General features: G+C 39.2%; 1 protein-coding gene across 1 annotated transcript in view; it reads left to right on the top strand.

Annotated features, from left to right (window-relative positions):
* LOC145978568 (uncharacterized) overlaps nt 1-27,268 on the top strand; it is a 36,247-nt gene extending 8,979 nt beyond the window's left edge. The window contains exons 2-5 of the mRNA XM_083111271.1: nt 3,089-5,063; nt 6,878-7,032; nt 9,591-9,775; nt 26,805-27,268. Of these exons, the coding sequence (XP_082967397.1) occupies nt 3,089-5,063; nt 6,878-7,032; nt 9,591-9,775; nt 26,805-26,977 (2,488 nt within the window). The 3' untranslated portion in view covers nt 26,978-27,268. The remainder of the gene's footprint in view (nt 1-3,088; nt 5,064-6,877; nt 7,033-9,590; nt 9,776-26,804) is intronic.
* Nucleotides 27,269-27,486: the final 218 nt, after the last annotated feature.

Raw genomic sequence — 27,486 nt, 5'->3', positions numbered from 1 at the left:
CTTCTGAAAGAAAAATTCGGATGGCTTCGGCAATGCTGTTTCCTCTTCAGGTTGTTGGTGTTGGATCCTGGCTCCTTTATAAGAACAACGTGCTTCTCCCTCTCTACAGTCCGATAAGCTTTATCGTTTTTTTTCCCGAATCATCATTGTTTCATCCTGTCTTCCGTCAAAATAAAGTCCTTTCACTCAACTTAAGTGATGATGCAGCCTCCTCTGCAATGTTTTTACCTAATTTATTTTTCTCTCTAAGAACCTTATTTGAGTGAATCACTTTCTCCTTATGATCAGCAGTAATAAGGCCTACATCTTCCAAAAGAGATGAAGGTAGAAAAGTGGCTTTCCTTTTAGAAATTTGGATCCTGTAAACTGCACTGGCGAAGTTAGGAAGTTTGTCTCATTTGCTGGAAAGGTTCTGTCTAAGTTTTTTGTCTTTTAGAAGGTTTGAACTCCAGTGGCGTTGCGTGATTGTATGAAAGGTGTAAGACTTCCTTAGATAAACCTGACCTGAATATTGGATAAAGAAAACCCAAAGATATTTTAACTAAATAGAATTTATTTGAATCTAAGTCATGTATGGGCATACTCAATTTCAAACACTATGTTAACAATATTAGCATATGTATTACTTAATGAAAGTTCTCATTTATACTGTAACTCCTCAATCACGTCGTCGTAGAATCGGGAGTTTCTGGTCAATTTCTTTAGCAGCTCCTTTTCAATGGATATCAGTCCCAAGTCAGATTTCCTTGCCTGAGTCTGTGTGCTGCGTTGAAATGTATGAATCCTCTTCAGTGCAGAAAACTACTTTTCCACCGACGAGCTTGAGGCAGGAACAGTGAGGAAGAATTCTGTTAGTTTGTACACTTGTTCAACAGCTTCATTCAAATGGGTAGTACGCAAGTACTCATGAAGTTCAAACACACTCTTTACTCGATATTCGGCTTCAGAATAAATTACCTGTAGCTCAACTTTCAACTGGTAGCAATTGACAAATTTCGCATACAGTTTAGTTAAGGACACAAACTCTTCTTCTGGAAAGGCCATGTCATATTTTTATTCTTATTATTCTTTTTCTTTCACTAAAAAAACATTTGTGAGAAATGCGTATGATACAATTTGCAAATGCAAATCCATTCGAGAATAATACTCATTATCATGGTTACGACATTTGCGCACATTTTGAAAAGCATATGAAGCAACTTCGTGAAAGAAAAATGTAAAAACAATATGTAAATATAACGCTAAGTATTATGTGTATGCTTTTAACATTACGGGCAACTGGGATGCACGTGCCTAACTTTGCGGGCACTGCCGGATCTAGGATTGCCAGACATTCCTCTTCTATCTTTAATTCGCTGCTTCTAATGAAGGTAATATCCAACATTAAACCATCTCTTTGTGAACTTAATAGTTAGTTTACACATTTAAAATTACACCCATTTTGTTAGCTACACCTCCCGTCAAGCATTGTTGAAACAACACGGGAGTCGATTTTCTTGGATCTCTTCCGACCGTGGCGACGCAGCGGGGACAGAAATTCTCGCGAATTAGCACCCACTCGTAATGTGCCTTACAGTGCTTGAGAATCGGGGCGCCCTGTCATTGGTTGATAAGATACTACGTAAGCAAACACACCCACCATGGGCGAGTCCAATTCATTTCTTCCATTCACCTGCACGTAAGTCCTCTCAAGAAGCCTTACAGAGCAACAACTCGAATCAAAACAAGTCCTCAATTGTTTCGTTAAAAGTTCTACTTGCAGTCTGATATTGCTGTGTGTGTTCAAATGATAAATATGGGAATTAAATACGTTTTATTCAATAATTTCAACTTGTAAGGTGGACTTACAAGCCTTACGTGGGCACTACGCCGCTGTTGAACTCCTCGTCTGAATCCAAAGCTCCCTCCGTCTCCGTTTCATTTGTAAGAACTGCAGCGGTAGAACTTGAGATACCTCCATGGTTTTCAAACTTGGGCATGATCAATGTAAACAATTATTGCTTCGCAACCTTCAAACACAAAATATATCTTTGAAAAAATTATTTGACTAATAGAAAATGATAAGAACCTAATATATCCATACAAAAAGCTCTTGTATCCAATTCAAATCTCAGCCTTTCTCTCTCCCTCTCTCTCCTTATCTACCCATAAAATAAAAAGCCCATTAAGCCTATTTTTCGCAAATTTTGGTTTAAGTTTAGCCCTTAAGTATGCCTAAGGAGGTCCGGCAATGCCCATTATTATTATTTCTGGCGTTGTTTACATCATTTAGAGTTGATCTACATGCAAAATACCATCACTAGGGAAAACTAATATTTTTTAAATTATTCACCAAAACTTACTTTTTTTCATACTTTAGGTACGATGCGGCACCTGACGACATACACCAATCGAGCTGAAATTTTGCAAACGTATTATTGAGCCAATTTGGCCAAAAATTAGCACTAGCCATAAGCCAATTTCGAAAAAGTGTTTTTTCGAACCACCCTAATGTACATCTGTATATATTTTTACATATTTATTATTTTTTACTTGGATTATGAGTATTCTTAACAGTGCATGAACAGTTTCATCATCCAGCAGTAGTACTTTACAATGAGACATGTCAATGTTGAGTAATTGTATGGTGTTGCACAGTAATTTAAATGTACCAGCATATACTGAAATATACCTGTAAAACGTAAACTTTGCCTGTCAGCATTTTTATGGGAATTGTAGCTTTCCTAGTGGCGTGATTCGAACAGGTGTTCTCGAGTTACCAACTAGCTTCCAACGTTTCGAGCGCATACATTGCTAACGTTGGAAGCTAACTATAATCTAACCCGAGAACACCTGTTCGAAGCATTTTTATTGTCACTTTCAGACCAGGACACCTGATTTCATAAGAGACACATGTTTTGAACAAGTTGGAACAAGAAAAGAGTTTGAATTCATTCACCGGTGTAATTTATATTTGTATAAATTTGTATATTTATTATTTATATTCAAATAAATTATAGTTTTTAACTTGTTTCACCTCCTATTTAGTAGAACTGAATTGCAAATTGCATTAATTTTTGATTGGTATTATCACCCTTTTTATTTTCAGGTTAACAATTGTGGATGATGACCTAGATCTGAAGGCGTTGGCAGCATTAAAAAAAGAAGATGCTGAACTTTACAACTTGTCGGAAGATGCTCCGCAAATTGTAGCAATCATCGATGAACGTCCAGAAGAAATTATAAGGTTGGAAGAATATCGTGCTTCAGATAAGTGGAAGATACTTGATAGTGATCAAGAGAAAAGTGCTGTTCTACAAAGTGTATCTAATACTAGCCAAAGGGAAAATGGAAAAACAGATATTGAATATACAATACACAGTGATGATGAAAAAGACCCTAAACATTTAAGCAGAACATCTGTAAGGGATGATTTATCACCACTAAGAAGGAAAACAAATTGTGATTATACAAGACATTTAGCAAATAAGAATGATTCTGATCTGTCCCCTCCTAGAAAATCAAGAGTAGAAGACAGTTGCTCAGATTCATCTCCTCCAAGGAGGCAAAGAAAGGCATCTGACTCAGATTTGTCACCTCCAAGGAAAAGCAAAAAAAGTGATCGTGTTGCTGATTCATCTCCTAGAAGGAAGCATAGACGGTCACCCGACTCAGATTTGTCACCTCCAAGGAAAAGCAAAAAAAGCGGTCGTGTTGCTGATTCATCTCCTAGAAGGAAGCATAGGCAGTCACCTGACTCAGATTTGTCACCTCCAAGGAGAAGCAAATTTAGTGGCAGAGCTGCTGATTTATCTTCTCCTAGAAGGAAGCATAGGCGGTCACCTGACTCTGCTTTGTCACCTCCAAGAAGAAAGCATAGACAGTCTCCTGACTCTGATTTGTCACCTCCAAGGAAAGGCAAAAAAAGTGTTGGTGCTTCTGATTTTTCACCTGCAAGAAGAAAAAATAGACCTGACTCTGATTTGTCACCCCAAAGAAGAAAGCACAGGCAGTCACCTGACTCTGATTTGTCACCACCAAGAAGGAAGCACAGGCAGTCACCTGACTCTGATTTGTCACCACCAAGAAGAAAGCACAGGCAGTCACCTGACTCTGATTTGTCACCACCAAGAAGGAAGCACAGGCAGTCACCTGACTCAGATTTGTCACCACCAAGAAGAAATCATAGACAGTCACCCCCAAAGAAAAGCAAGAAAAGTGTCAGTGCTTCTAATTTGTCACCTCCAAGGAAAAGCAAAACTAGTGATAGTGTTTCAGATGCATCTCATCCAAGAAGGAAACAACGATGGGACCTAGACACATCTGAAGCTCCAAGGAGCAAGGAAGAATTGACAAAAGAAGTAAATAAGCAACATACCACTTTTGATTCAAATCTGTCACCGCCAAGGACAAAGCATAAAAATACCCGTGATATCAGTGAAGCAAGTGATATCAATGACTCACACTCACCAACTTCAGGAAGACAGTCGAAATTAGATTCAATAAAATGGACAAAAGTTGAAGTAGATGAAATAGATCCTGATGATCCTGACAGGGTACCTAAGAGAACAATTCATTTGCACGATTTTAGCTTAATTCCGAATTTCTATGGTACATTGGATCCAAGCTTGACACCTCCATTAACTAGAATGATATATAATTATTTGGACGAAGATGTGTCACCATCTACAAAATCAAAGTCTAGGGACAATTCAGACTCATCTAGAAGTCATCAGAAATTAAAAGATTCATACCAGAGGGAGTCGAAGGAAAGAAGCAAATATTCATCTTTGCAGAGAATGGAGGAAGTGCGTAGTTCACATTCTTCTTCAAGGCAAAGTCAACGTTCATCTAAACATGATGATTCAGATGATTCATCTTCCACACACCGTGTGTCATCAGATAAGGAAAAAAGTAAACATCCTCCCTTGCCAGCAACACAGCACAGGGAAAAGGAAAATACTAACACAGCCCAAAAACTTGAGAAAACTCTTGAAGGGAAGAAAGCCGGTCTTCTGGATGCCAAATCACTTCGTGATGAAAATGCAGCTTTCAAGCAAAAAGAAAATGAAATGTTTTCAAAGGTACCACTTCATTATTATTATTATTAGATTAATGGGGAATTCATTATGGGGCCGTTGACCTACTCCTCGAGAATTAAGTTGAATTTTTTTTTAATATAAAAATTTCGATGTTTTACGTAATATGAAATTAGTTCCAATGCACAAAAACCTGAAGTAATGGAAATATTTGATCCCCGCTTAAGGAAAAGCCTGCCATCGCGGAGTACTTTCACCATTTTTTATTAATAAAAACCGATTGCATACACACATACACACTCAAATAGATAAAGAACACATGTAAAAGATTACATCATCAAACTTAGCACTCCTAACTTAACAAAATCATTTGAAATTGTTATCAGCACCAAACCTAACAGTCTTAACGTAACGTAAAATTCCAAACATCAATAAATGTAACACTCCTAACAATAATTTCACTTCTATTTTGGTTTCATAAGTTTCCAGTCCTTCACGTTGGATTTGCTTTATTTAATAATACGTGTATGAAGGGGTAGGCAACGTCCTGTCTGCTGCTGTTGTGGAATGTCATGTTGGGTGCTATATTCACTTGTTCAAAGCCTTCAGGTTGTTCTGCTTCATGCTAAGGTAAAAGGCATACTTTATACATCCAATAACACATCCCTTGGAGCTGAAAACAAGGGGAAAATGTTCATAAGTAACATAATCTTCATAAACCAACCAAAATATTTCACATGTGGCTTTTGAAACTTCATGCTAATCTATTTAAACTTCTCAAGACAGGAGATTTTCTAGCATTTTTTAAAATTTAAAGTGTAGGTAGAAAGTTATTTACCATAGCAGCCAGACAGGTTTTTTTTTCTAATCATGCTCTTGTGCGAAGAGAAATTTTGTTCCCCCTTCTCCCCCCCCCCCCAAATCACAAGTAGAGGAATTTTACACAACTGAATTGTGTAAAAAAAATCTAAACTAGTTTTTCTTGTATGTATGCATTGCTTGCATTGTAGAATTATTTTCTTGTAGTTTACAATTATTACAAGTGTTAGTTCCTATGACTGCAAAGTTGTGTTGGTAATGGTTCATCCCTTTTTTTTAAATAATTGTGTTATTGAATAAGTGTAAAAAAAGGATGATAGATGCAGATCCGTACCCAAATTTAGCAGAAAGTAGGTAAACATTGTTTTATTGTAGTTACTGTGTATCTTACTGTTGCAAACTTTTTTTTTACTCAAGCAGAGGTAGCCAAAAATTAAAGAAAAATCTTCAGGAAGTCTTAGCTTTTTTTGTGGATCTTTTACATTTATTTTACATTTCAAAATATAATATTTTTTCAAAGACTATTGTGGTATATAACTCCAAGTTAATACGTAACATAACCAGGGGCTCCCATGTATCCAAATGGTTAGTGCTGCCTGCCTTTGGTACACATACCTTCAGATATGTGAGCTTGGTGAAGAATACAGAAAACTATTTTAAAATCTCCTTTATCCCATTGTTAAAACATATCGTTATTTCTTATTTTATTTCACAAAAGAAGGCAAGCTAATTACAGTTTTAGTAACAGTACAATCATTAGTTGCAAGTATTTGACAATATAATCATTCAATTTTAAATGTTAGCATTGAAAATACCATAACATTAATTTAGGTTTAGTTGTATGTCAGTCTAAAGTTTGAGAATTCCTGCTCTAAAACATTGTCGTTTTTTTCCCATTGATTATTTTTGAATCAGCTGATTTACTAAAATTTGGCATTGAAAATTTATTTTTATGTATACATTATTCAGATAATTATTTGATAAATTATTTTTCGTTTATTATGAATTTAATCACATTAATTTTTTCTGAATTTTCGCAGATGTCAGATGATATTTCAGGAAGAGGAGCTGCCACTGTTGTGAGAGACCGAAAAACTGGGAGAAGAAAGAACGAAGCAGAAGATGAACGAAAGAAAAAGGAGGAAGAAGAAAAAGCAGCAAAAAATAAAGCCAAATATGACAAATGGGGAAAAGGGTATGTAATTGTTGTTTTGGTGTGCATTATATGTTACTGTTGATTCAGCATATTTTATTAGGATAATTAGGATATCATATCATGCTTTGGCAGTGTAAAATAAACAACCTGTTGGTTGTGTTCAGTCAAGGTCTAATCATTCTGCAACTTAAGGCGAGAAGCGACAATTTCCCCTAGGTCTTTCTCGCTGGGGCAGCTGTCGATCACTGTTGCCAACTTAACTATTTTGGAGCCAGATCTGGCTCTTTCGTGCACTCATTTGACTGAACTGTGGCACCTGCCCTCTGCCCCACCATGATGCCACCACTGGCTCCGGCCATAAAGACCAACCTTTGCCATGAGTGTACATTTTACCGTGACATGATATTCATATAGCTGCATCACCCACCCCCTCTTTCCTCCCCAGGTATTTTTATATATAGCGCTGTGGCTAAGGTGAAGATGACGATATTATTATCCGGGAATCCTTTATATTCATATGAACATTGGATTATTGAGATGGGTGATGCCACCAAATCTAGGCGGTGAAAACTAAGAATAAATTGCAATCACTTTAAAGCTAACGGCAATAGCAGCACCTAAAATTACCCTAGCAGGCACTTTATGCAGCCTTCGTTATTCTAGCTCCTTGAAAGTCATCTTTAGCTGTATAAATGGTGAAATGTAGCTCTTTTATGCACATCAGGTTTGGCAACACTGTCAGGATGGCCATACGAGGCAAGGAGAAATGCATTAGGTTTATGGGACCATTATTTTATTCACTCTCTCGGGAATATCAAACATCCAATGACACAGAAAAGTACATGGACGGAAAAGGGACACATTGAACTATGTCAGAGCAGAAGGAAAAGTCGAAACTCCCATTTGATTAGTCGTAACTTGAAGTTGAAGTTGATTTTCCATAAGGAAAACATGCGATTCTGTAAATACTTATTAATCATATGTTTCAAACATCGTGTCTAGCTTACTAATCAACTTGAAAAACAGTTTCCACTTGGAACATGGAGAGAAATTCATACTCTCTTGCATACTAAACCCTTTTTTAAATAGCAGTGCCCAATCCGACGATATTGAAATAAATGCACAACTAGTGCGTAATTGTCCCTCCTCGCCTTAACCTGAACAAATTCATTGAGAGGTAGGTGGTGAAACTTCTCTGTGTTGCGTTGGGTGAAGAGGTTTCATCTAATCATCATTCATTCTATTCTTTGCGATGAACCTACGGACTATTCAAAAGCCTAGGATGAAATTGCTGTGCTAAGCACGCAAATTTGACACTATCATATTTTGCTTTAATGCAAAAATGGGGATGAAATACATGATCATTATAGGAGAAGTGCATTTTCTTCTCACTTTCCGTGATTGCAGTGAACATTCCAGTTTTGAGTCAAGCCTAAGAATATAATTTCAGAAAGATTCATTTATAAATCCACTTAGCTTCTTATGCTGAGTATTTCTTGCAACAGATAGCGGGACTACAAACAAAAGACTCTTTGACGGAAACTTTTCACGTTTGTGTACTTTCCCCTCCACTACGATGAAATCTGCTCCATCCGTCCCATACCCTTCTGCAGAGCACGATACACATGTACTTTCTGCAGTGCTGCCATTTTGAAACAACACAGTTGAGGAAAAGTAGCAAAGGGAAAATGAGTTGGGAGAGTTGAACCGCAAGTGCATCCACTGTGACAGGATTCCAACAGTTGAGCAACTGTTGTGCTGAGTAAATATGGCTATTCTCTGCCATTTTGTGGAGGTGATGTGATCAGTACCATGATCTGACTACTTTTACCCACCAGAATTGCCCCCAGGTATCCATGTATTTGAGTCTGGGTGAACTCCATAGCTGCCTTGTGCTGGTAAGAAGGCCACAAAAATTACGATCTTAGATCACCCATTCCAGGCATCTTATGTGACAGTCAGAAGCCCTTCCGACTAGACCAATGAGGCTTTCAGATCTTGGTATATTTTTATCTGAGTATCTGACATTTGGATTTCTCCTGTTGGGTCACTATGGATATACATGGTGTGCAAAAATTACTGGTTGATTTTGAGAGGACATATTTTTCACAAGTAGTGAGCATTTGAAAGAGGTATATTTACCATTTCACACAGATGTGAATTCCAGGCAGTACTTCATCTGACGTGCCACGCATGGGACACACATCAAATTCATTTAAGGTATATGTGAAATTAAGAGTAATATTTGTGATTTTGCAACAATAGAGTAACAATTAATCTGTTCCATCCCTAATATTAATTCTAACATACTATTATTTTTGTGGCATCAGATTATGAGTCAACAATAACTGGTCAGACCTGTTTGAACAATTCAAGAATAATGGAAACTGTGATTTTAATTTTCCATTATTTGCCGCCATCAGAGGTATCCTGAAATATCTGAAAAGTGCATAATGCTGTTATTTAAGTGTGGGAATCACACACACACAACTGTGGTCCAGTTTTGTTTTTTTGTGCATATAGGTAATGGTAAATATATTTCTTTTGCTTCATAAATTCAGATACACAACATTGGATGTTTAATTTTTTTTAAATAGGCTGAAGCAGGTTGAAGATCGGACAGCTAAATTACATGAGGACTTGCACGAAATGAATAAACCTCTTGCCAGGTATGCTGATGATCTTGATCTAGAGAAACACTTGAAGGATCAGGACCGAGAAGGGGATCCTATGTTAGAGTACATGAAGAAGAAGAAAACCAAACCTACAAGTGGAGGAAAAAGTAAGTAAAACTATTGCACACATGCAGATATATGTATTACAATATTGTAATATTATTTTAATTAAGTAAAATTGATGTAGCTCGAGTATCTATAATTTTTAATCCGACAGAAGATGTGTTCAGGCTTCAGCCATTGGATGTAGCTTCGCACCAAGATTCGATCGAACCAGCCAATGTTCCTGTTGGAACTAATTACATTTCACTGCACTGGATCACTTAACTAACTTGAAACTGATGAATGGATTCAGACTACTATGAAAAGCAGGTGACAAACAAGACACCTCACCCAAACAAATTGAGCAATAGGAATTAAGGTCTTTGAAAGTATTAGAGATATACATTGAATATACACAAAATAAAAACAATTGAAATTGAACAGAAACAAACAAGAATTGCAATATGGCTCTTGCTATATATGAATTTATAAATCCTATTTAGTTCTTTGGAGATAAATCTCCAACATTTAGCAAAAATAAAAAGATAAGGTTGATGCCTTTCAAGAAGATGGATGCCATGCAGTGGTTCTACTAAAAGTCAGTTTATATAATTTCTGTTGTTCCTTAAAATATTGTCTTTCCTTCATTCTTAAATTTGAACTCTAGCATCTAACTCAACTGTTAACCTTTAGAGGACATAGCCTTGCATACATGTATAGCCACTCTGGCTGGGAGTTTTCAAGTGTTTCAATCTACAAAAATATTAAAAATAAATAAAATAATGAAGCTCGAGAACTAATTGTTGTAGAGATGAAATCGGTTTCGTTATTTTTCAGAATAACAGTCCTTTTTGTGGAAGTTAAATTAGTACATTGTCCTTCCCAATAATGAAAGTTAATGAAAGAAGATGGAAATCAAAATAATAATAAATAAAAATAAAAATGGTGGACCCTGTGCCCACCACAATTGACCAAAATGAATGTGAATGAAAAATTATAGTTTGTAGCACTGGTACATTCCTACAACCATACAAATTTCGTTGAAATAGGCCGATACTTCTTGGGGAAAAAGAATATCAATGTGTAAGAGTGGCAGTGTTGCCAGCTAGCAGAAACAATTTCCAGAATTTCGCTTCTAGCATCGGTCCTATGAATGCTAGATGGACCAAATTTAAAGGGAAGCACGATGAATCCTGCTTAATGAGCATGTTGTGTCGACAACACTGCCTATGACCATTCACCATTCGGCTGGCAAGGAACAATTCAGTAACATGCGTGTGTTTGTGTATTTGCAAAAGACACTTCAGTTTTATATTGTAAAGTTATCATTGTGGAGCTGATTTTTAGGTGAAGACTCCCTATCATGGGCAGTGCGGAAAACAGAAAACAGTGGTTTCTTCAGTACACTGTTTCTAGAAAACCATTTGATTCATTTGATTCAACTTTGTTGTAAATTGATTAGAATGGATTAAACTTAACAGTGAATGTTTAAACTTTTTGATTACTGCTATATTTTAATAGATATTCTATGTCAAATATCTCAATATTTGAAAAGATGCTTGGAGATTTATTCTAAGTTATTGTAAAAATTCAACTTTTCTAGCCTGTCTTACATACGAGGGCTATTTTTTTTTTCAACCTCCAATAGAGCATCAAATCAAAGCCACAGTGAATAGCAAAATTGGTTTATTGACAAAAGTTACATACACATATAATCTACTTTTCAATGTAATCACCAAGAAGATTCAGACATTTATCGTACTAATGCACCAACTTTCCAATACCCTCTGCAAAAAAAGGTGCCGCCTGTCTGTTGAGCCAGGTCTGCACTGTGTCCTCATCGGTGCTTCCGCTTCCTCCCAACCACTTCTTCATGGTTGGGAAAAGCTGGAAGTCACTCGATGTCAGGTCTGGGCTTTAGGGAAAGTTTTTAGACAGTTCTGATATCGTGAACCGACGCCTCGTCCAACCACTTGATCTACACGCTGCAAGAGTTCATCTGAGCTTGCCACAGACTTCCATCCCTGACCACCATCATGAATGTCCATTAGGCCATTTTGAAATTTCCTGCACCATTCGTGAACAATGCTCGCACTCAAAAAGTTTTCACCATACACGCGGCTTATTCGACTGTGAATTTCCCCTGCATTGTGTCTCTCTGCCTGTAGAAATCTTATCACACTACGCACCTCGCACTTGGCGGGAGGTTGATTGTAGCAGACATCTCTACGTGCCCATCGCTCAGCTTCAACTGAAGTGTTGGCCTTGGCAGCAGTGGTGGTAGTGGCAGGGAGGGACCAATCACGCTGCGTGATGCTCCGCTTCCTAGCGCTTCATGGGCCACCTGGCAGTAACATCGTATGTTCAAAGAAAAATATCCCTCGTATTTCTAAATAAATTTACTTTTGTTTTATTCAAATTGAGTGGCTCATTGTTAGAAAATTTCATTCCAAACATTGACGTGCATTTTAAAAAATTGCAATATTTTGATAACATATTATGCTGAAATAGCATTCTGCAAGTGCTACGAGTACAGCCGTCTGCCAACAGATGACTGACCAAATTTTCTTCCAATTAGTGATCCCTTTGGAGGACATGAAAGGAAATTTTCAATGTTTGGGGGTGGGTTCCAACCGTGCTCTTGCACAGACCCTTGGAGACAGGTCAGGCCATAAAAATTTTCAGGATACAATGAACAGATGGTCACACACAGCACAAGGCCTCGTACCCAACCTGAGGCCTGCCAATTCTTTTAGTTGAGCTGCAGTAGTAGCTGTATTACATTATTATTGCAATTTTATTTTAGATAAAATGTTCATCGATATTGGTAGTGAAGGTGACTGGTCATTAGCTTTGAATATTTGTGTAATTTCGTGTACATAAACTTTAAAGAAAAAAATAAAATGTGCAAAAAGAAAGTTTTGGAGCCCCTTTCCTCCTCTGCATTTGCATCAAGATGCCTAAAATTAAAAGTTAATTATCAATTAGCATAAAAGTAAAATGTGATCACCCGACCTGCCCCCTCCCACTGATGCTTAAATATAAGCAGCCTCCTAATTTGAACGTGCTGTTATAATATTAAACCAGCTATTGCATTGTAGAAAGCAAACTTGTTCAGTAAAAATAGTACAGATATATTGCATGCAGAGCAAGTGAATAGAGTAAAAATAGTGGTTGATGTGGTTTATTTTACTTCACTTTTCTGCCACTTTCTGATAATCGCAAATATAAGGACGATTGATGATACAAAATTGATGAAGGGACACTCACAAAGAACATTCATTCTCAGGCCAGGATTCATTGCATAAAATGCCAACTCATCTGAACGAAAGGTAGACTTTTAATTTTAAAAGCACGAAACAAACATTACTTTCAATTATACTGGGCATAATACAAAATGCTATGATATGGCAACATGCTGTAAATTTTCTATTTCTAGATCGGATATTTTGCTTTGATTTTCATCTGACAACGTTAATCGTGATTAAGAGGGCGAATGACAAATTACTGAGAATAAACTCAGTAACATTCATGTTATTTTTAATGATTGAAACCTTGGCTTCATAATCCATTCCGATAACCACTGTCACAAGAGGATGAACTGCTTCTAAGAGTATAATAATTAGTAGGCAAACTTCTTTGCATATACTTTCTCAACCTGACACTTTGTCACTCGATTTTACAATATCTGCCTCATCTCGACATGTCTCGAAAGAATTGGGTCTCATTCTTGTCTCAATTTTTAAACAATGGTTTTATATCATCTCGAAATACGAGATAACACCAAGACTTGTCTGAATACGCATCTAGAATCTGGGCCTCGAAGAAGGGGACATGCATCGTTGTTGAAGTGTAAAACACGAGTGCACGCGTTTATTTACGAGGGTGGATCAAATATGAACGAGCCTTGTGCGGAAAAACAAAATTGATTGAAGGAAACAGAGACATTGCCACATCCTATTTTTCTACATAGTCTCCGCCCTTAGTGATACATTTTTCCCAACGTTGTGGTAGGTTCTTGATGCCGTTTTCATAGAATGAAGCTGGGCGGGTAGACAACCAGTTGCGCACAAAGGTTTCCACCTGATCGTTGGTCGCAAATCGCTCGCCCCCAAGTGCTTCTTTGAGGGGTCCGAACAGGTGAAAATCACATGGTGAAAGGTCTGGGCTGTACGGTGGATGCGGAAGCGGTTCCCAGTGCATTTCCACCAGTTTCTGCCACGTAACACCTGCTGTATGGGGTCTGGCGTTGTCGTGGAGGAACAAGACCTGGTGGATGGGACAGCCTCGTCGTTTGCGTCGATACTGCACCTTAACTTGATCCAGGAGGCCGCAGTAGTAGGGTGCGTTGATGGTCCGACGTTCGTGTAAGAAATCCACCAGTAGGATCCCCCTCCAGTCCCAAAACACCGTGGCCAACACCTTCCCCGCAGACAACCGAACTTAGGCCTTCACGGGGTTTCCTTCGCCTTTCCTCCTCCACTCCATGCTCTCACGCTTGGATTCTGGGGTGTAATGATGTACCCATGTCTCGTCACAGATAATGATGCGATGCAAAAACACTTCCCCTTCCACGTCAAAACGAGTGTGAAGCTGGCGAGCAATGCGAACTCGGTCATCTTTTTGAGCAACATTCAGCAGCTTGGGAACCCACCGAGCTGTGATTTTGCGGAAGCCCAAGTGCTTTGTGATGATTGATTGGACACTTCCATAGCTCACACCAAGTTCTGCCGCAATTTGCTTCACAGTGACTCGGCGATCCTGTTCGACAAGCTCACGAACACGAGCCATGTTGTCATTCGTCACACTGGTGCGAGGACGACGGGGGTGCACTTCATTTGCAACACGTTCACGGCCTTGCTGGAATTCCTTACACCACACCTTCACTCTTGCCCATGAGAGGGTACCATTCCCAAACTGGGCCTGCAGTCTCCGGTAAATTTCGGCCGGTTTGACATTTTCCTGGGCGAGAAACTTGATGATTATGCGTTGTGCAACAGACACTGGCACACTCTGCTCACTCATCGTGAGAGCTACTAAAAGAAGCATGCGACACGCCGGCTGTTCTGGTTCCCGACTCACGACAGCCCCACTTACCGGCCGCACATGCCCAATCACACCCCGCTACCCATTCCGACGCTTAGCCAATCAAGGCTTGTTCATATTTGATTCACCCTCGTATGTGTGTGCTTTTCGAAATTTATTAATACTTTCTTCATATTTCAGTTATTTTACATTGTTTTTATTACAACTGGGTAAACCCTGACAATGGGGATGAACGTTGAATCGATGAAATTAGTACTTAGAGAATGGTATGTAAATGCCAGAGTGTAGCCAGGGCTCGAATCTGGGACCTGTGTCTTTGTATTGTGTTAGTTGGCCTATCGACTACAGAGGTCAGGTCGAAATGATTTAAGTAACTTGAGGCTGGACACTCACTGGGCTATATCAACGGAGAGCGGAGCAGAGTGAAATTATTTGTTTGCAAATGCTGGGCATCCACTGGGAAAGGAGCGGAAGAAAAATACTTGTAACCAAATGCAAGCATGCCCACTGACGAGAGAATCGATTCCAACCTACAGTTGCACTTTTGTACATAAACAATAAATCGTACTGTAAATAGGAACCATAGTGTTTTGCACAAGTAGGGATCCAGGGCTGGAATAGATTGTTATTATTGGATGTCGGATCATAATTCCTCCATTTGATATGGTAAACTGGACAATCAGATGTGAAGAATAAAGTGAATAAACAATGAAAACAAAAACTACTTTTCTGAGGAGGTCTCTGGTTCGAACCCCCTTTTGCCAACCTCTGTGGCCAGCACAGCATGCTAAGATGCCAATAGTCTTGTGTTCGAATACTGCCCTGGACATGGGTGTTCTTTATGTCTTCATCATCAATTTCATCATTCACCCTCATCTTCGGGATTAGCTAAAACTGGCAGAAATCGTAGTAAAAAAAAAAATCAATCAATTTTTGAGGCATATTTCACAATGCATCGAATCCAATTTAAACTGTAGGTCCAGTCTGATTAGCCTATAAAGTGGATATAATGACATTTTAAAAATATTGCCAAACGTGTTAAACTTGGTGGTGAAAGACAGGACATTTGAGTCTGCACAACATTAGGTATAATAATATAGGTGTCCAAAAACATGGCAGTTGTGATCGCTTCTATTGCCTTCACTGTGGATCCACACTGCACATACGCAAATTTTGAAACTAAAGATTTTAAAAACAGAAAAAATGGAGGGAAACAGATCTTGCAAAGGAGGGAGAAAAATAAAGATCAAACACTTGAAAGAGAGAAACAGGGTGAGAGAAACAGTTACAGCTAGAAAGAGGAGGAAGAAAAACATAGGAGAGAAGACAATAAAATAAGGTGAAGAAGAAAGTAAGAAAATTGACTCGAAGCGGGTAAGGGAGAGAAAAGAAGTGTAAGAAGTCACACTAAAAAGAAAAATGAGTAGCCACCAAGAGTGATAGCAAGAGGCACTCCTTTTGGTGTTTATGCTGAATTGGTGTTGTTTAGCATCTTTTTAGGCATTATTACATCCAAACCACACCAAGTGTGCAGGCCTTTATCACTCGATTATGTGTTGTGTTACAGCAATTAGCATTTTTTTTATAGTGTGTGTAAACAAAGAGAATAGATGGGATAGAAATTAAGTAAAGAAAGAAAATAACAGAAGTAAAGTGAGAGCTTGAAATGACGAGAGGGAGAGAAAAATAAATTATACACACAAGAGAAGCAGATCAATGAGAAAGATAGAGAGGAAGGAAGAGACGCAGAGATTGAAATAAAAAACACACACACACACACACACACACACAATGGACAGAGAGAAGGGGGTTCAAGCCATTGTATCGATACTAGATCAGACATATTTCTTCAGGGAGTAGTGGGCCGGAGATTCAACATCACGCACCTCCATGGAGTAGTGGGCCGGAGATTCAACATCACGCACCTCCATTGGTCTTCTAGGGCCAGTGACCACCACAGCTGGGTTACCCCAAATCTGATTTTTCAGTTTGGCTAACAGGTTATCAGATGACCTGGCCCGCATTTTAAGTTTTTGCAGCTTGGTCCCCCTGAAAAAAGTCAAATCGAGGTTCCACTGTGTGTGTATATATATATATATATATTTATATATAGGATAAAAGGAAGGAGGGCCACAAGGGCTAAATAAAAAGTGAAAGAGGAGAGAGGAAACACTCACCGGACAAAGGAAAAATTCAAATTTTCGTGATGGTATGTCACATCTTCAGGAGTAGAGAGACATTGTAGAACTAAGTGACAAGGTGGAAGAGTAAGCATGACTTGCAGTGTTGCCAGGTTCCAAAGAGAAAAAAAAGTGTTGACAGTATCACAAAAAAAAAAAAAAAATTATATACAGGGTGTTTCTAAAGGTCGTTTACAACGCTTGGGAGGTGATTCCTCTCACGAAAACAATCGAAAAGTGTGAGTTCCATTTTTACGACTGAGGCTTCGTTTCCGAGATAGGAACCTCGCAAAAGGTGACAAAGTGAACGTCACACCTAACTGGGACGAATACTATCACAGATAGAGAGGCGGTTCCAAGGGAATCATAAAGGAATCGTATGTGCTCAGTCCGGAAGTCACTATGAAAAGTTCACTGCACGCATGCGCAATGGAGTCCTCAAAGGAATTGGGGATTTCCAGCAAGAACAATGCATGGAAAGGGTATGTAACGCAGCAAGAGGGACCGTGACAATGAGAAATGCGTTAAAGACAACACATCCCGACCTCAAACATCAAGACATGAGCACCAGGAGGAGGGAAAGAAAAAACACATTATCAGATGATTGCGACAACGTGTATTTTTACACGCGACAACTACGTAATATCCCCTCCCCCCCCCACACAACAAACAACAAATGCTACAATCTCTTACGCACAGACAGTGCGTGTCACTGTACACCAACTGAAGATGTCACTTTCACCACACAAAGGGGGTGGGGAGCAATACCAAGAGTGTTCTCACTGGGATTTGCCTAGAGCGATAATCACAGACGGTTTTCAAAATGTCTGCCGTTCACTTCTACGCAGAGATGACAGCGACGAATCAAGGATTGTCAAGTATGAGCAAACAATCCAGGTGTATCTGCTACCGTCGCGGCGGCGACGTTGATGCGAGCAACGAGGTCCTCAGCTGATGTGACAGGTGCGTCGTATACGAGGGTTTTCATTTCTCGCCAGAAGAAAAAATTGAGAGGGTTGAGATCTGGCGACCTCGGTGGCCAAGGCTCATCCCTACCAATGAACCTATTATGATACACGTCATGCAGTAAATGTTGTACATTACGATCGAAATGAGCTGGTGCCCCATCGTGTTGGTACCACGTTTCTTGCCGCAGTGCCAAAGGTACGGTCTCCATCAGTTCAGACAGAACCTCACTAAGAAATGCATGATACGTGCGACCATTCAGGCGAACAGGGAGAATGTATGGTCCAATGAAATGATCATGTACTATCTCGCACCACACATTCACTGAAAACCTGTGCTGGTGATGGGCCACAAAAAGTGCATGTGGGTTGTTAAAGTCCCAGACATGACTGTTTCTACTATTGAAGACATCCATCCTGGTGAAAATGCTTAATCTGTCCACAATACCTTTGCCCAGAAGTGAGGGTTTATGTCCAGCTGATGCAACAAACATTTGCAAAACTCCATACGAGGGCGAAAGTCACGAGGTAACAGTTCTTGTACTTTCTGCAGTTTAAAAGAGCGCATTCCTTCCTCTGACAACACTCGCCAAACATTCACATGAGACGTGTTTCGTGTCCGAGCGAGCACGCGCGTACTGGTGGCAGGATGTTCTGCGACCACTGTTAACACATCTTCTGCAAACTGATGTGTGCGTACACTTCAGGGTCTTCCAACTTCTTGCCGCGGTGGTAACACTGACGCTGTTTCACGCAGTCGACTGTCCACTACCTGAAAGAAGGCGTGAGACGTGGAAAGCGTTCTCCATAAAGACGCCTTGCCTGACGGTTATTACCACGTGCCTCCCCATACATGAGATGTATGTCTGCTAGCTGCTGGGTGGAATACGCAGCCATCTGTGTAATAAGGAGCTGGAACTGCAAAGTATCGTTCGTGTTTAACACTGGCACACTGCACAAATTGGCCGTATCACCGTACGAACACCACAGACCAATTGTTACGATACTTGACTTGCCCACTCCACCTTGTCAACTTCTTTCAATACAACATACTAGTACTCTTCTATGCATACGACAACCTAGAGCGAACTGCTGATCATATCCCAGTACCTGCAACACGACTGGGACGACTGCTGGAGAAAACCAACCCTTCGAGTTCCTCTCGCGGGTACAGCAGTCATGAAGGTCAAACGTAGACTACGAGAGCCAGACTTGCCTGCGCAGCGCTTTCAAAACTGGTCTCCTTTACGTCACACTGATCGCGTGCGAACACTCTTGGTATTGCTCCCCACCCCCTTTGTGTGGTGAAAGTGACATCTTCAGTTGGTGTACAGTGACACGCACTGTCTGTGCGTAAGACATTTTAGCATTTGTTGTTTGTTGTGTGTGTGTGTGTGTGGGGGGGGGGGGTATTACGTAGTTGTCGCGTGTAAAAATACACGTTGTCGCAATCATCTGATATTGTGTTTTTCTTTCCCTCCTCCTGGTGGAGTAATATGTCTCTCGTATGCCACATAACATGATTCGTTCATTACTCGCGTGTAACTGGGATATGCAACCTTGCTCAACTTTTCGGATTTTGGTTTCCGTGCTCATGTTTTGATGTTTGAGGTTGGGATGTGTTGTCTTTAATGCATTTCTCATTGTCACGGTCCTTCTTGCTGCGTTACATACCCTTTCCATGCATTGTTCTTGCTGGATATCCCCAATTCATATGCAATACCTACACTTCTCCAGCTCCCATCCATTCCACACCAATTGATTGATTGATTGATTTAGTTTATTTTACTTCGCATTTTGTGCCTCTTGGCTAATTTGCGAAGATGGGGATGAGTGATGAAATGATGAAATTGATGAATGGACATTCACAAACAACCAAGCCCGACCGGGATTCGAACCCGGGACCCTTGGCGTCGCAGCGCGATGTGCTAACCACTCGGCCACAGGGTCGGGCCCATTCCACACCAAGAAAGCCATCCCATTCTCCCTGGCCCTCAGAGGTCAACGCCTCAACACCTCAGCCACCTCCCGACAGAACTATAACCTCCGCTTACACCAAGCCTTGACCAACCGTGGATATCCTTCCACCGTGGTCACCAAACAAATATCCCGAGCTGCTTCATATACTCCCACCAAGAAACCTGCCACCAATCCCCCTGCACTTGTCACCCAATATCACCCCCACCTCAACAAAATCAGACACACTCTACGTTCCCTCCTTCCCATCCTGCACAGTGATCCTGACACCAGAAATATCTTTCCCGACAAGCCCAGAGTTGTCTTCAAACGCCCTCCCAATCTCCAAAACATCCTGGTCCACCACAATCCACCTACTCACAATCAACTCGCACCTGCCCACAAATGCAACCGCCCAAGGTGCAAAACCTGCCCCATATTTGTCACTTCCCGCACCCTCCAGATCCACACTGCCACCGGCAAATTCACCCTCTACCCCAAAGGAACCTGCAACAGCTCTAACCTAATTTATATCCTCACGTGCAACATCTGTGGGAGCTTCTACCTGGGGGAAACATCCACAGCCCTGAACCTCCGCATCAACAACCACCGCTCCTCTACCCAAAACCTGGACTTTGCTGTTGCCATTCACACCAATCACCACAATATTCCTTTTAATGACTGCTTCCAGGTAGCGATCGTCCACTCCTTGCCCCAATCCACCAACACCTCAATACGTAGAAGATGGGAGAGGGCCTACATATTGACCATGAATGCAACCACACCTCCAGGCCTGAACAAGGCCACCCAGTAACGCCCCTCATCCCCTATCCTCACCCTCACCACCACCTTTTCCCAACCAACCCCTCCACCACTCCCAGTTTTCGACAAGCCAGCGAAAGAACCATCTATATATATAATTATTTTTTTTGTGGTACTGTCAACCCTTTTTTTTTCTCTTTGGGACCTGGCAACACTGCAGGTCATGCTTACTCTTCCACCTTGTCACTTAGTTCTACAATGTCTCTCTACTCCTGAAGATGTGACATACCATCACGAAAATTTGAATTTTTCCTTTGTCGGGTGAGTGTTTCCTCTCTCCTCTTTCACTTTTTATATATATATATATATAATGGATAAAAGCAAGGAGGGCCAAAAGGACTAAGTAAAAATCAAAGAAGGTAAAAGGAAACACTCACCGGACAAAGGAAAAATTCAAATTTTCTCCTCAGACTGATGATGCTATGAAATTAACAAAAATTTTGAATTTTTCTACTGTCCGGTGAGTGTTTCCTTTTACCTTCTTTGATTTATATATATATATATATTTCATGAGACCAGTAACCTTCAAAGACTTCCTGGATGTCTTGTAAGAAGCAGATGAAACAATGCTGGACACTGGTTTTGATGTTGCCTATAAATTCTATGGAGGATTTAAGAGATGATTCTGGTGATGAAAATTCTCCTCCAATTGATGTTCCTGCAAATAAAGAACATTCACCTGCTATTATATGTACAGAACTGTGTAATGTTCGGTCATTATGGGTAGCATCAATATCTGAAACACACACAAGAACTCAGAGACACGGCCTCAGTACCTGGTGGAGGCAAATTGCACAGTGGTTCGGATTCCACTTTAAACTGTAGGTCCAGTCTTGATTAGCCTATCTGTGCATAAAGTGGACTTAAAATAACAATTCAAAATCTGAGACATGGCATTTCCAAGTGAGCAAGGAAGATCAGGAACTGTCCCAATTGTAAAAAGGAAACCCAGTAAGACAGCACCGAAGTATCTTTGGAAGATGGAATCTCTGTCAGAATTTGTTGCAAACTGGCCTCCAATGTACACAGAAAACTACAAGGAGAGAACATCGTTGGAATACTTGGAATTGTTTTTTGACGAAGAAACATGGTCTGATGTTGGCATATAATAATTAGGATAACCAGGAAAATACTAGAAAAGTCAGGAAATTTACTTTTTTCTGGAAAAGTCATGGAAATGTCAGGGAAATTTACTGTGTTTCTGGAAAAATCTACTTTTTGTAGTAGTGCACTAAACAAATAAACAAATAAAGAAGAGAACAAGCAAGAAATTTAAAAATTGTTGTGGACAAACTATATTTCAATTTGATGTACTGAGAATTACATGAAGTTACAGTAAAATTTTATGTTAAATACTGTAGGAAAAGGTCACGTTTTTAACTATTTTTATGTAGGAATGTACTGCAGTAAATGGCTGTTGGAATTTCTCACTTTCTACTTGCAACATTCAACTTCTATTCCATTTCCCTTCTTGTTACTTTTACATGTGAAGAGAATATTTTTGGAACTTGGATAAGTGGGAATCTTAAGTGTGGTATCATCTAAAATATAGTGACCCTCTTACACACATTAAATACATGAATTGTCCTAATGACTTTAGTCTGTAAAATTTTGTTTCTTGGTCTGGAAAACATGGAAAAATCATTTTTACAAAATTGTAGATACCCTGAATAATCAATATTCAGCAAAATCAGGCAGGTTTGGATCTTCTGCTAATGAAACTAAATGTTTTATACCAATATTACTTCTAAGTGGGTATATTGAAGTACCACTCAAAGAATATAAATGGTATATACTCTTTTAAGTGTGTAAGATACCGCTCATTGTATGAAATTTACTGTTTCATTCCATGCAGCTTGTTTTATTGAGTATCACGCAAGATAAATCCCTTTCCTTACATGTAATAGTTAATTTTGTGAACACAAAAGGCATATACTTTATTCACATGTTGTCATTACATTTAATGTATTTTTGGATGATGTCCTTGTGGAATGAAAGGCCATTTCACAAAAAGTAATTAGCGATGACACTGAAATTAGAAAATAAAAGATGTGATAGCATGTAGTACAGGGTGCGGCAAAAAAGATGAACTGATGTGAAAGATGAATATATTTGAAATTAGTGTCCAGACAGACACATTTGGTACACGAATGGAAACTCCAATCCTTGGAGAAAAGAAAAGGAAAATCGCTTTTTGAATACAACATCTGGAAGATGACCACCATCATTTTGAATACACTGATGTAAGCAGCACTGAAAATCACCAATGACCTTGCATAATGTATCCGTTTGGATACTGTTTATTTCCATCCTAATGTGATTTCTGTAGGGATGGGACAGATTAATTGGTACTCTATCGGTATCGACCGATATAGGCATATCGGTGTATCGGTTTATCGGTAAAATTACCGATTATTTTACCGATCCGATATATCGATAAATATCTTATAATTTAGTGCAAAATTCTGCCATTTTGTTGTAATTTTTATGGATAGTCTCGATGCCCTACTTTTTAAAAAAGTATTTGTCTAAATATTCAACTTCTTTTGCACTGCTGTCACCTCGAAACACACATTTATTAAGGAGATCAATGAACATTTCAGGTTCTTCATGGACCATTTCTAATTTTATATCGGATCGGTAGAATATCGGTTATCGGTATCAGTAAATTTTATATCGGTACTTTATCGGTATCGGCCAAAATTTCATATTGACCCATCCCTAGATTTCTGAGTTCCTCTAAGGTTGTTGGTCATCGATGGAAAACCCTCTACTTCAGGTAACCCCAGAGGAAAAAATCGGGGCACTGAGATCTGGAGCCCAATAGCCCATGTTCTGCTTATTAACTGTTCCTGTTAGATGAAAGTGCGCTTCATCACTCATCATCAATGTGTCTAGCAATGTCAGATGTTGCCTTATTAATGCCAACATCCACTGACAGTATCCCATACTGGCCACCTTATGGCGATTGGACAGACATTGCACAACTTCCATCTTGTACGGGTGAAAGTTAAGGTCTACGTGCAACATTCGTCGCATGCTTTGGTCCGATAACTGCAACGCTAAAGCATGTTTACGTGCTGATCTGCATGGATTCCGCACCACAGACACATGGACGCGTGTCATGTTTTGTTCTGTTCGCAGTGACTGTGGTCAACCAGGTGGTGATTTATTTTTCATACTACCATCTCCACACAATTTTCTTACCCAACGATGTGCAATATAGTCTCTAATAATACCCCTGACATTCATCTATTTAGACTTGAAAGGAAACAGAATGTGAACCCTGTATAATAGCATTGTAACTAAATATGTTGTATACTTTATGACATACCACCCTTGTATTATATATTGTTGTTATGTAACGATTATTCTTTTCCTTTTTATAGTGTCTTTTCTCATTGTTTTTGTTTTCTCTTTCCAATTCTTAATTACTTTTGTTTTGTCAACATATATGTGAACGTAACTCAGAACTTAACCTCAAAGCTCTGTAACTGGGCATTTCCTTGTAGTGTTTAATAAAAATAACTAAATAAATATATAGCAACAGGAGACGGTGCGGTGCATCATGTTGATTCAGTTGTCGTCAAAATGCTCTCTTGTGTTTCGGTGATGGAGTCACTCATAATAAAGCACTCTACAGCACAAATACGCTTTGCCACTTTCCAGCGCTCCATAGCTAACTGCGCACGTCACTGATGGAACATACACTTGCCACCTACTTTTCAAGGTACCTGCTACACGCCTGCCACTTCCATGGGCGTGCCGTGACCTTTTGTGATAGGCAAGCGATGGTTTAATTTTTTGTTTCGGTTAATTATAACAATTTCAAATATAATATAGGCCTACACACGTCGCTACTTACAATAATGTGCATAATGGTGAAGTATCGGGCTTGAGTGTGTAAAGTGCATACATACCGTAAAATCAAATCTTCGCTGCACGGTTTATAAAGAAGAAAAACAGCCTCTCGATATAAACTTGTAAATTTCAACCATGAAGAAAATAATGATTTACTTGATATTTGAGGGCAACTGTAAATTGAATTACGTTCTTTTTTAACCCTGAAAATAATAAACATCCTATTAGCATAAAGTTTCGATCTTAATAAACGGACGGGTTTCGGTTTCTTACTTGGCTAGAATTATGAATCATGACTTGTCTTCAGTTGGATGCAAGCGCAGATTTGATTCTGAGAACGTTCATGTATTTGCACTGCATTATAAAAATTGCTCAAGTCACTGTAGCTTGTATAGTTCCATGTTCCTAAATTTGTATTGAACAAAACACCTGGCCAACAAAATAATTTATTAAGATCATTGCTGCCACATAACCACATAATATTGTTGTACTGAGATGTTTTAAACTGCCTAATGAAAACTTTCCCATCTTTCTCAGTTGGTTTGGTTATGCACAGTTCAGGACACGGTCGCTCATGATTCACAATTACAAGCTCCAACTTTACACCATATGTTCTCAAACTGAATGGTTTTGAAAGAAGGTCCCTAATCAAGGCCTTACCTGCAGCACTGCAAATCAATGGCTCTTCTGGTATGTCAACCATGGTGGAAATTTTCAATGTAGAATCATATTTTTACACCAGGTACAAAAACATGACACAAAGAACAGAAAAAAAACAGCACAATATCACAGTAAAAAACATGTTTCTAAATTAACCTTCGTTTTCACCCTACCTGCAATGTTACATACCCTCCATATTTCCGGCCTCCCCGATGGCGCAGTGGTAGCGTCGTCACCTTGTAATCAAGGGGTCCCGGGTTCGATACCCGGTGGAGGCACAAGTGGTTCGGATCCCACTTTAAACTGTAGGTCCAGTCCCAATTAGCCTTACTGTGCATAAAGTGGACTTAAAACAACAAATCAACCAACCTTCCATATTTCCGAGTAACTGACCACATGACGAATATGTTCAAGTACCGACTGTGATTGATTTCATTTCTTATAAATAGCATACGACTGGTGATCACTGGCTAACTTCATAATGTAATTTGTTGATTACTATAGAGTTTCAAACATGAAAATCGTACCGCGTTAGGCGGTGCTACGGATGCACAGAAAATTCTGGAAGTTAGCAACACTTGTGGCCAGTGTGGACGAATTCTTTCCAACACCCTTGCCAAAGACAGATGCGGTCTTGGTGTTGCTTGCCCTCGGCCTTTTTTCTTCGTAAACAGGGATCGACAGTGTCCATGCAAGAACTGCATAAGTCACTCGAAAAGCGGGGAGAAAGGCAAGCAGTCCTCTTCTTGTAACGCGGTCAGTCGTGCCGCATCGCCCAGCATCGTCAAGGGTGTAGGCGGTTTATGTTTCAAGCCAAAGGAACAGAAAATAGAGGAAATGAAAATTCTGCAATGTAAATATCTTATAGTAAATAAATTCCATTCTAATGTGTATAAAGGCATTGAAAAACACAAACTTAAGATATCAAAAGTGTTTTAAAAATCAACGCAAGTGGCGTTTGCCCCCGCCTTTCCATACCGCACGCTTCTGGCCACTTCTCTGCAACAAACGAAACAAAGGATTATTAAAACCAGTTTACTATTTCTGCCGCATCCTGTAGTTAAATATGATAATCGATGACAAATTTAAGAAAAAAATCCAGCCTTATTTTGGTAAAAATATACAACAACAAATCTGTAGCGATATGCTTTTGTTTGCAAAGAAAAACTTACAAATTGTCATTATTCAAGTTAAGGTTCGGCTGGACCTTTATCTGATGCCAGTCCATCTGTTATCCAATTTTTCTCTCCTTTTGAGCAACTGTTATGATATGCCAAAATCTGAAAATTTACATCTGGTTAGAATTTCTTCTAGAGCATTCATGTGTATATTTGTGTGTTTTGCTTTTGCTGTTGTCTAGATATTATCAATAGTTTAATAGACCTATGAAACCACATTAAGATTCACGTGAATGCTCTAGAAGGAATTCTAAGCATATGTAATATTTCAGATTTTGGAATGCCAGCGGTTTTTAAAAGGAGAGAAAAATTCGAAAACAGCTGCTCTGGCAGTTTCCAAAGTTCCAGCCGAGCCTTAACAAGCTTTTATGCACAATTAATTTCACAAGTAGAAACTTAACAATTCTTATTTTTTAAATATTTCAGGGAATCGTGTGTATGAAGGAAGCTATCCTCCCAACAGGTATGGAATTAGGCCAGGCTACAGGTGGGATGGTGTCGACAGATCAAGTGGATATGAAAAGCAGTGGTTTGAATGCAGAAATGCGAAGAAGGCAGTTGAGGAAGAAGCCTATAAATGGAGCGTTTCAGACATGTGAAGTGGTGTTGTGTTGGTCATCAGTTCTGGCACAATATTATTATAAATTCAGGGTGTCTACCAGTCTGGAAAAGTCAGGGAAATGTCAGGGAAATTTTCTATGTTTCTGGTAAAATGAACATTTTTTGTAGTAGTACAGTAACAGGTTTTTGAACAAACAAAAAGAGAACAGGCAAGAAATTTTAAATGTATTGTGGACAAATTATAATTATAAATTGGTATATTGATTATTACCAGTAGTTACAGTAGAATTTTCAATAGTAAATATTGTAGGTAAGGAAAACTAAATATGCTGACCAAGGCAGTAATTTATTTTATTAAAAACATAAACTAAAAACGTAACGTTTCAACCTTCTAGCAAGGTCTTCATCAGACTCTGTATCAAGTGCATACATGTACATGTATAAAAGACTTTTGTACTTGATACAGAGTCTGATGAAGACCTTGCTAGAAGGTTGAAACGTTACGTTTTTAGTTTATGTTTTTAATAAAATAAATTACTGCCTTGGT

This window comes from Lepisma saccharinum, chromosome 25 (genome assembly GCF_977018435.1).
Source record: "Lepisma saccharinum chromosome 25, izLepSacc3.1, whole genome shotgun sequence".
Lineage (NCBI taxonomy): Eukaryota > Metazoa > Arthropoda > Insecta > Zygentoma > Lepismatidae > Lepisma > Lepisma saccharinum.
This window is presented reverse-complemented; position numbering and strand designations above follow the sequence as displayed.